We start from the raw sequence: 10,882 nt of genomic DNA on the forward strand, positions 1-10,882 counted from the left end.
TATAACTGAACATTATATGTGCTGCATATCTATGCAAGGAAGAAATTGGAGGCATTTGGAAAGATTGTAGCTTTATGTACAATGATTTTTTTTTTCTTCCTTTGTTAATAAATAAATAAATCTAGTATGTATAAGCAAATGATGTTCCCAAATCTTAATAGTAATGAACAAGTAAAAAAAATAAGTTTAAAGTTCTTGTCATGCAAGATACAGGTAGAAGTTTAAAGCTCTTGTTGTGCAAGCACACCTGTATCTGAACATTAAGCAAGTTTTTTACTTAACAATAAGCTAGGATTTGAATCCAAGTTCTCGTTGTTAAGAGAATCAAGTAACGTCAATGAGTTCCAAGACTCTTCGCAACTGTTATGCAAGATATAAACACAAAAACACCAAAAGAGTGATTTTTCTTTATGCCAGTTTCATTAACCTTTACTGTACATACATTTATGCCGATGCCACATTTACACCACCAGAAATGGTGTTTTAAGTCTGCATACTAAGTTAGACTAGCATCAGCGAAAAGCATGATCATAGCCGTGGTAATGGAAGTTTTTGTAGATGAAGTGAGCCAACAATCTGGAAGATGCATAGAATAGTACTGCCAGCAAAACCATTGTGGTTCTCGCAACTGCTGAAATTGCACCCTGCTTGGCTGCAGCAGCAATCCCAATTGAAACAATAGAGACAACTTGGAGGACAACTTCAAGTGCATTGAGACCTTTGTATGCAATGTTGCAACTTCGGCAGTTCACCACATGGGACCAGTACCTGAAAAAGATTGTGAAGGATAGTTTTTATAAACCAATTCTCATATATGAGACACGCAGTACTAAGGACCACCACATAAAAAGATATATATGCACGTATTGACCACATTAGAAAATTTCTAAATCTTCTAAAAGGTCTCAAATTACGCAATAATTTTCAGTGTCCTCGGCTTTTTACAGACAGAAAAGAAAAGTCTCAAGGTATTATAACATGTTTAACAATGTAACAAACAGGTTTAGCCGTTTAGCTTCTATGCTTCTACGAAGATCTATCATGCTCTTGTAATATGTTCTCCAAAATGATACTAATTTTCAGATTATCAAAAAATTTAATCCAATTGGAGCTTGAATCCACATTGGTAGTTGCATGAATTACCTATCCATCAGCTGTTCTTTAGGAGGAGTTGGGGGAAGAGCCCCACTGTACTTGCCTCTCCAATCAACTTGACCACCAGCATACTTGTTTAGCCATTTTCTAAATCCAATCACAAGGGCATCTGACTTTGTTGGCACAAAACAAGCTTTATGCCAATTGGCATTACCTACATCCATTATCTTACGTTCCTGCAGAAAGATCTCAAGAATCAGATACTACTACTACAATGTGATGATACATTTAAAGAACAGCAGTCACAACCAATTTGTTTTTCTTTCTGCATGAGACTCGACTAAAGACTAAAGCTTTGGTGGGAAAAGAAAGAAAACTACACATCACAGCAGGGTAAATCACTATTTCATAATGGAAAAATATGTAGGGAGCAATTTCTATCCTATAAAATAAAAAGTTACATTAGAATTGTTGGCCAATTACATGGAATGAAAGTTTTAAAAAATTGAACCATCTCTGTGCAGTGTCTAGAAAATAATAATAGTAAAGAACTGTTGATATGCTGCAATTAATAATATATGAAAGAAGATTGAACTGGAAAGTGATTTTGCCAGTTACCAGTGCTGCCTAGTAAATATTTCCAAATTTTAATTTAAAACTTAGTTTCATTAGCAAAAACAAGAAAATTAATAACTAAATTGAAACATTGAAGATCCTACATAGTTTAACCAATGAAGTATCATATGTATACATAAGAAAGAAACACGATATATGGTTGTTTTAGGGGGAAACAGAGGAAACACAGCCTAAAGAAATGATCCATGATGTATCCATCGGGCAGGTGAAATGGATAAGCAGTAAGAGGAGTAGTGCTTTAATCTTCCATGATTAGCATCCAGTCAGAACAGGAATCTTCATGTAAATGTTCACTTTGCCAATGGGGTGTCTGGTACCACTAGAAACTTATAGTTACGAATTTCCTTTCTTGGGGATAAAATTAAGGGTTTTTCTTATTGGATTAGGAAAGACAAGTGAGCCAGAAGGAGCTCTGATGGTTGTAAAGGCTGGCCGTTAGCAACTCTTTCTCTCTCTCCTGGCCAAATAAGGTTCTAGCAACGCTCACTCTATTAAGAAAAATGTGAGAGTTCACCTGTACACAAAGCTTCTAACGGTGGGGACCAAATAAAACATTATCATCTCCACATGATGAATTAAAATATTGTAGGTATCATCTCATTTACCTAAGAAATTCCCCTAATTGCTCAAGGTCAGTATGAGATTTATGCCGTCTATCTTCTGCAGCCCAAGTGGAAGAAAGGAGCAGCTTCAAGCATTTAACCATTTCTCAAGGATAAGTTCCTAGGGATTATTTGAGTTACGCAGTTAAGATGGTTCTCAAACCCATGAGTCTAGACTCTTGAACCCAGGTTTGTGACAATACTACCAAGTGACCCAAATAGCATCTCGAAAACAAAAGAATAAAATGAAAACTTTTTGGGTTAATTCATAATTGCACTCCTCCCCACCCTTAAAATTGACCAATGTGCCTGGCTCAAGTATTGGAAATTAGAAACAGAATTTAGTAACAGCAGGGGTAATTTGCCAATTTTAAAAAAGTTTAGGAGGGACATTGGTCGATTTTAAAGTTTATGGGAGATTGAAATGGACCCAATAACTAAGGAGGGAAGTGCAACTAACCCAAACTACAAAATTAATTTTTATACTAATAAGTTGAGCATACAGTAAATTACAACACTAAATTTATGTGAAAAAAAGGCCAGGGATGTTATCTTCCAGAAGAAAACAGATGCTATCTTTTCCCATCCTTTGGCTATAGCTCAAATTGTAAAGGGCAGGGTAAGGAGGGTTGATTCTTAAGTTCAAATCTTTCCCCCCCCATAAAAATGAAGTATATTCAGTGTTGCTTCTCTTTCACTCTCAAATTACATCGGGAAACCTTGCAAGTTAAATTTATAAAATATTGAGAGTAACATCCATTGTTATCTTTTAAAATAGCAGAACCCAGGAATCTGTAGTAAGGTTGATCCACTGATCCTACCAGTAACTTTGATTGTAACTTGTCAAAAGCAAAAGTCATGTATAATGGAATAAACCAATTACCTAGATTAAAAAGAATAATTTGTAATAACATACAAAGATATGGGAATCACCTCTATGTGAAGAAGATATAAATCAGAGTCTAGAATCAGGTTTTGTCCCACATGAAACATCCATCGTGGCACGACTTTATCAATCCAAACACCAAAGTTTCTTGGGAAGGTCCATATCAATCTGCTATTCCCTGGACTAACTGGAATACAAATGAAAATTAAAGTGAAACTCCGTTGCACTGATGTTTCCTGCATCAACCAAGATTTACATAAACAGAAGTACTAAGGAGCAAAAAACGAAATAAATAAATAAGAATTAACCAAAAATTTCGCAAGTTTCATTTGTCATTTATGTAGGAAAGATTAATCAATCTAAGGGATAACCTTTTTGGTTCCCACTGACGATTCAGATCCATTAGCTTGATTCACAGGCTTAGTATATGCATAAAACACACATGGGGGAAGAAATTTGCTATTGCTCCATCCCTGATCTGCTTTGAACCCATTGATGTCTAACTTTTCAATCATCAGTTCAAGCGGTCTGCCCCCCTCTCTATCAGCCTTCACAGTGAAGACAACTTGGTTTCAGTCATCAGTTAGGACAGCAAAACTTATTAACTGAGCATAAGGATTATTCAAAACTTATCTGTCTTTTGGTCGTCGAGTTTGCATTATTCCATGATGAGCATATGGAACATGAGCAGGGTCCATAAGATTCTCCACCAATACCTCATATCTGAAATTGCAAAATTGATATATTCCCCATCAGATTTTCTAGGGTAAGGAGGTAAGATATAAAAAGAAAAAGCAAAACCCAAATTACAGGTGCCCAACTCTTAGTGATACACATTTGAAAACCTTCCATATGATACTTATGCCAAATAAAAAGGAAGAACAATTACAATCAGTACTTTCTTATGACATTAACCAAAATAAACTTTGTTATTAATACTTTGTCCTTCAATATTACATGTGCCTAAAAGTTCTATAACATATAGCAAGAAAAAAAGGCCAGCTATTGACTGAGTAGAAAAAATGGAGTCTCTATTTTTCCAAGATAACAGGTTTTTGTCAGAAGATAGTGGCAGACCATACCCATAAGGAATATCTCTATTTCCCATTGAGTTAGTAAATGAAGGATCATCTATTTCTGAGATGTAGGGGGGTTTTTTCTCCATAAGAATATCTTTGTATTGAGGATCTGAGTTCGGCCAAAACCAAACGATGTTGTTCTGCACAGTACTTGGATAAACAGCTACACATGCTTTCTTGACTGTGTGCACCTGCATAATTATTTGGAAAGATTAATCACTATTGCATTGGTCAATTGATATTGTATGTGTACAATCCTTTAGCTTCAACTGATGCAAAATCACATTACACAATCCCATATGATGCAAAATCACGTTTAGGCAATTTAGTTGCCCATTATCTTGCTAGAATGTCTAAGTCTAGTAATGAGCTTCAGGTCTGGATAGAATCCATTCCTAGCGAAATAGCTCCTCTGGTTTCTAATGATATTTTGTAGTCTCTGTTTTCGTTCAATATAGCAGACCTTCGGGTTTGGTTTCTCAAAAAAAAAAAAAAAAAAATCAAATTCCATATGACATTGTAAAAAAATTCCTGAATGTTTGACTCTGTTCCTTCTATATAAACAAGGAAATAAAATAAGATAAAACAACACAGTGATGTAAGAGAAAGCTTTAGAATATCAAAAAATGCCGCCACATTCCTAGCAGAAACTGAGTAGAACAATTGTCACCATAAAATAAGAATTGAGTGCTACATCAAATCTTTATCCCTCAACAAATGAATGAAAAAATACAAGATGAAGCAGAAAAATATAACTATTAACTAGATATGATTAGAAACTTTAACTCTAGTCAAGAACAATGTTATGTTATCTTAATTTATTTTTATATTTACTTTAATGGAAGGTTTACAAGAAATCAGAGAGTCAGCAATTAGAAAGAGGGAATGAATGTCACATTTTATCCTAAGGATAAGTGGGTAAGTGAACTTATATTCACATTAGGTCTCTAATTGTACATGGGTGCAGGTGAAGCTGTAAAGAAGCACTACGGTTGAAGGGGCTAGTCAAAGAGCTTGGTTTGAACTAAGGAGGAATTCAGTTGCATAGCGACAGCTAGAGTGCCATTTACTTGGTCAAAGCCCAAGAGCGAGTAGGACTTAGTCTTTTGGGTTTAGTGGTATTCCTATATGTAAAACATGTTTTTTTCCCAACAGTAAGTGTAAAACGTGTCCCAGTTTTCAGTGAATAAGCTTCTTTGTGTTATGCATTGAGATCATATAAATGAGAAAAGCTACAATACAATTATTTCTATTATGCAAACAATACAAAGTTCCAATCTCAAAATTTCTTCTGTACTTCACTGATTGTTTTGTGTGGTGGTGAGAGCCATAAGCAAAGCATCGAAATTTGGAATCTTTTCCAGCTTTTTATTGAATTATGTGTAACAGATACTAAGTTTATCACTCATATGAGACAAGAATCCTATCCAAATATATTTATATTTAAGGAATCAGAACCATGCATAAGCATTTGCAAAATGTTGATCCCAAGTTCTTAACACAGGAGATTTCAATTCGAGAGATTTTACCGGAGGGCCTTCAGGAGGTGCTTGAGGGATGAACTTGCAGTCGCCAGAACCATTAAAACACCAACCATGGTACACACACTGCAACCTACCCCACTGATCAATCCTCCCTTCAGACAATGGGGCCAACCTATGAGGACACCTATCATCAAACACTTTCCAAACTTCCTCATTCCTATCCCACCACACAACCACATCAAGGCCTATCACTTTTTTTGCATGTGGCCTCCTCTTGTCCAGGTCACAGACTGGCATAACTGGGTACCATTGTGAATACCAATCAAATTTCTCACCTTGACTGTGAGTTTCAAGCGCTGGCTCAGATGGGTTTGTGGGTTCTGTTGAAACCGTGGATGATATGGTGGTAAAAGCCTTGAATTTTGATTGTTTTTTGTGGACTAACGAGAAAGATGAACTGGGAATTGGAATGAAATGAAAATTCAAGAACATGGGCCTTCTGAATTGGGTTTTATGAAGTGTGGTATTTATGTGAAGTGAAGGAAAAGAGGAAGCTTTCAGAGCTTCCATGGCTGCTTCTTTCACTGCTCAAACTAAAGAAAAGTGAGAAACACTCGAGGGCTTGAGGCTGTTCAAAACTTTATTATGGTGGAAGTTTGTGACTGAACTTGAGGCTCTGAATTGTTGAGTAAAAAAAAGAGTAGAAAACTTTGTCTAGAAATGGTACTAGGTATTGAATTATTTGTGTTGATAATTAAGTAGATATAGTAATGTGAAATGTGAATGTGTGGCTGTGGCTCACTGGTTCTGCTTGTGGTTTTGAAACTGAAATCGACAGCCATGCTCTCCATGGGTAGAGGATGGCCAGTCAATCTGTGTGTTCAAAGTTTCAAGCCTCTGCACACGTGGATTTGGCACTTTGCCTGTCGGGTCATTTAAGGATATTTGAAACGTGTTTCACTTTCGATTCGTACAAACTGTCATGCTAGTGTCTAGTGCGCAAGGGCAATGAACAGGTTAAAATGCAAGTGTTCTGTTTTGTACATGTATTTGAATCTCAACATGTTCATTACTGCATTGGTCAAAAGTCGTATTCAAAATAAATTGATTTTTTTTAGCTGAGGAACCATTTTTTTTTCCCAATTACTTATGAGAATTGAGAGGGTTTTTCTTTTTTGGTGGTGTGGGGCTTTTAATACGATTTTACCAACAATTTTGTTATGTAACCTCAAAAACAAACATATTAGTATAATAGTATCTCGAGTCATAGAGACTCCAATTCATTTTCTAAGCTGATGTGGTTAAATATCCACATGGAACTTGAGTCTCTCATACTCAAGTTCCATAAAGCTTAAATAGAAGAACAAAGAGGAAAGAATAGATCTAGAGAAGAAGAAGAACAGATTTGGAAAAGAAGAAAGCAGACAAAGAAAAACAAAGAATATTTTTATAATCACTTAAAAAAAAAAAAAAACCCGCATCCCTCACACACATACACACGCAAATCTAAAAAGTGAAAACTAAAAATTGAACAAGTAAAAGAATGAAGTTTTTTTTTATTTATTTATTTTTTTTATTTTTTTATTTTTCCCTTGTAAGCAAACATGTATCTGAGCATCAATCAAGTTTTCTGTAAGAAGAAGATAGGAAAAAAAAGGGGGGGGGGGGGGATTGAACCAAAGTTCTACTTATTGGGAGATAATTGGGTAATGTCATTGAATTACAGAATTCTTGTCGAGTATTGAGCAAGTAATAAACATAGAAACACCAGAAAAGTGATATTTTTCTTTATGCAAGTTTCATTGACCTTTACTGTACACACATTTATGTTGAAGCCATATTTAAACCATTGAATATGGTGTTTTAAGGTTGGAAAGTAAGTTAGACCATCATCTAAAATCATGATTGTAGTCTTGGTAATGGAAGTTTTTGTAGATGAAACAAGCCAACCATCTTGAAGATGCATAGAATAGTACTGACATCAAACCCATCGTGGTTCTCGCAGTTGTTGAGATTGTACCCTGCTTGGCTACAGTAACAATAGCAATTGAAGCAATAGTGTAAAGTTGTGATTTACAATTATGTTTTAATGTTGGCTTTATTCCATGATAAAAATTGTTGTAATTGCTTTAATTTTTTTCCTTGTATTTTGTGGGATTTTATTGTATTGGGTTTAGTATTAAGTTGGTGAAGAATCGAGCATGTATTGGATGAACAAGTGGATTTCGCGAGTGTCTCGCGAGAAGCCTACCCACGAAAGAGCCACATGAGAAGCACATGCTAGAAGCTGAAGAGTTGTGCTAGGTTGTTAGTTTCGTGAGTGTCTCACGAGAAGGGTCAACTCGCGAGATACTTGTGAAACTCTTTGCCTGAAGGATTTTAAGTGTGACTTTCTTACCCTTCACCCATACTATATATACCCTCATTACTTACCAAAGTATAAGAGGTTATTTAGAAAGAAAAACCCTAGATAGGTTTTCTACAACACAACACACCCATCTTTTAGAGAGAGAGCTACTCATTCTTAGTGAGAAACTCTTTCCCTCTTCTATTGCCATACCTTGAGAGAAGATTTGTACTCAAACACAACCTACTCCTATTCAGAGTGTAGAGAGTGTTTCAGAGCTTGTGAAACTTTGGGGATTTACCAAAAGAAGTCGGTGAGGCTTGGCAGATGCAATCGGGCGTATTGCAGGATCCAAAAAGCTAGAGAAGACACAACTCTGAGAAGTTCATTGGTAGCAGGAGCTTGGAGGGCTCAAGTACATTGGGTAGATTAGGCTTGGACGGTCTTTTGTTATTCGTGTAGTCTCTCTAATGGATCAAGTTCGACTTGGAGGGTCGCAGAAATGTTTTTCGTCGAGTTCTTCAATTTCCTCTTTAATAACACGTCTTGGTGTTATCTTGTGGTTGCATCTCTCTTCCCTTATCCTTGTGCTTTACTTTTATTGTTTGTTGTTTATGTTTATGCACTAGAGAAGTTATTGGTTTGTTGCGCTTCATTTACTCTTGTTCCGCACTTAGATAAGTTAGAGTAAAAATAATCTAACCATAACTTTAAAATTGAGGTCTAATCAAGCTCATGTTTTGGCACAAATTCAAGCTTTCAATTGGTATCAGAGCGGGTACACTTGTTTTGGTTTCATTATCTAAGTGTGATCCTTGATCCCTTGTGTATATTACCATGGATAGTGCTTTGTATGCTTTTATGGATATTGTGGATGTTGTTGGGTGTAACATGCCATGTGTTTGTGAAAATGCCTCTATGAGTGTTAATCCTCATAATTGTGATGACATGTTACATGAATCTGTGGGTGTTGTTGATATTCCAAATGTCAAATTCTTGAAGAAAAGGCTAAGAAGTTTCATGAGAATTTCAACAAGTTCATTTGTGAAAAGGATGATTTAATTGCTAAGCACAATGAATCCAATAAATTGGTTGAAAAGTATAAAAAACTTGCTGAACATTCTCTTGAAAAACTAAAGGAGTTTGAATGTTTGAATATGAACTTGGATGCTAAACTTGTTTTGTCTAACAAACTAGTAGATGATCTTAAATATGAAAATGAATCTCTTAAGATGCATGCCAAGTGTTTGATTGCTGAACATATTGCAAAAAATGAAGAAAACCTTTGTTGCAATCATGTTGTGGTGCCTGATTTGGTGCTTAGTGTGAGTTCTATCTCCAAAGACAAATCGGTGTACATTTTTCCACACAAAAGAAACCAAAAGGTGGAGAAAAAGACTCTTCAGCCTAGGCCTTCGTTTAGGTCCCATCCTAGGGAATTGAGTGGATCTAAGTTTGTTCCTACTTTCCACCATTGCGGTGTGATCAGTCACATACTTCTGTCCAGCTTTAATGAATAGTCCTTCTTCACTTGTTTCTTGGTCCAATCTTCATTACTTTAATACTAGACTTGAACAACATGTTTCTTGAAGTATTAAACACGTCCTAGATTTACCCATTTACAAGTAAAATGCGTTTTGTCAAAGGATTAGCCAACTACATAAATATTAATAAATGTTCCTAATATGAATCACATATATCCTAACATCGTCAAATTGCTTGAAGGAAACAAGAAAGTTGGTAGTAAGTGGGTCTTCAAGATCAAGCATGACTCTAAGAGCAATATCGAATGATTTAAAGCTAGACTTGTGGCCAAATGTTTCGCTCAGAAAGAAGGCATTGATTACCAAGAGACCTTCTACCTTGTATCCAAGTAGGACTCACTTAGAATCATTTTGGCATTGGTAGCTCATTATGATTTGGAGTTACACCAAATGGATGTGAAAACTGCTTTCTTGAATGGGAGTTTAGAGGAGGATGTCTATATGGATCAACCTGAAGGTTTCTCCATTAAGGGTAAGGAACACTTAGCTTGCAAACTTAAGAAGTCAATATACGGAATTAAACAAGCTTCCCGACAATGATATCTTAAGTTTAATGATACCATTACATCTTTTGGATTTAAGGAAAACACTGTTGATCGGTGTACTTATTTGAAGGTTGGTAGGAGTAAATTTATATTTTTAATTTTGTATGGTGATTATATTTTGTTTGCTAGTAGTGATCTTGGCTTATTACATGAAACCAAGAAGTTTCTCTCTAAGAACTTTGAAATGAAAGATATGGGTGAGACAACTTATGTGAAAGGAATAGAACTATTTTGAGATAGATCATGTGGACTGTTAGGGTTGTCTCAGAAAGTATATATTGAAAAGGGTTCTAGAGAGATTCAATATGGAGAAATGTTCTGCTAGGATTGCCCCAATTCAAAAAGAGGACAAATTCAGCCTTATGCAATGCCCACAAAATGAATGGGAACGAAAAAAAATGGAAGGAATTCCTAATGCTTCTCAGTAGGAAGTTTAATGTATGCCTAAACATGCACAAGGTCTGACATTAGCTTTGTAGTTGGTATGCTAGGAAGATACCAAAGCAATCCAGGATTGGATCATTGGAAAGTTGCAAAGAAAGTGATGAGATACTTGCAAGGCACAAAGGATTACATGCTCACATTTAAGCGATTTGATAATCTTGAGGTCATTGGTTACTCAGATTCAGATTTTGCTGGATGTGTTGATAGTAGAAAGTCCACT

At 35.8% G+C, this 10,882-nt stretch overlaps 1 protein-coding gene across 1 annotated transcript; it reads right to left on the bottom strand.

Annotated features, from left to right (window-relative positions):
• Positions 1-254: 254 nt before the first annotated feature.
• On the bottom strand, positions 255-6,518 carry LOC115977308 (protochlorophyllide-dependent translocon component 52, chloroplastic-like). Its single transcript, XM_031099095.1, has 7 exons — positions 5,828-6,518; positions 4,302-4,489; positions 3,853-3,942; positions 3,591-3,774; positions 3,267-3,455; positions 1,144-1,331; positions 255-768 (listed from the first exon to the last, which is right to left on the bottom strand). Exons 1-7 carry the CDS (start codon positions 6,350-6,352, stop codon positions 513-515), a joined length of 1,620 nt encoding a protein of 539 aa, XP_030954955.1. The 5' UTR covers positions 6,353-6,518; the 3' UTR covers positions 255-512.
• Between the last annotated feature and the right edge of the window lie 4,364 nt (positions 6,519-10,882).

Source organism: Quercus lobata, chromosome 1 (assembly GCF_001633185.2).
Source record: "Quercus lobata isolate SW786 chromosome 1, ValleyOak3.0 Primary Assembly, whole genome shotgun sequence".
Lineage (NCBI taxonomy): Eukaryota > Viridiplantae > Streptophyta > Magnoliopsida > Fagales > Fagaceae > Quercus > Quercus lobata.

What these genes read in the sequence shown, in the direction of transcription:
- LOC115977308 (XM_031099095.1), bottom strand. Translation starts at nt 6,352, where the DNA reads ATGGAAGCTCTGAAAGCTTCCTCTTTTCCTTCACTTCACATAAATACC. An exon ending in CGTCAGTGGGAACCAAAAAG is followed by an intron (nt 3,456 to 3,590) that starts GTTATCCCTTAG and finishes TGGTTGATGCAG; the next exon opens with GAAACATCAGTGCAACGGAG. An exon ending in AAAGAACAGCTGATGGATAG is followed by an intron (nt 769 to 1,143) that starts GTAATTCATGCA and finishes AATCTTTTTCAG; the next exon opens with GTACTGGTCCCATGTGGTGA.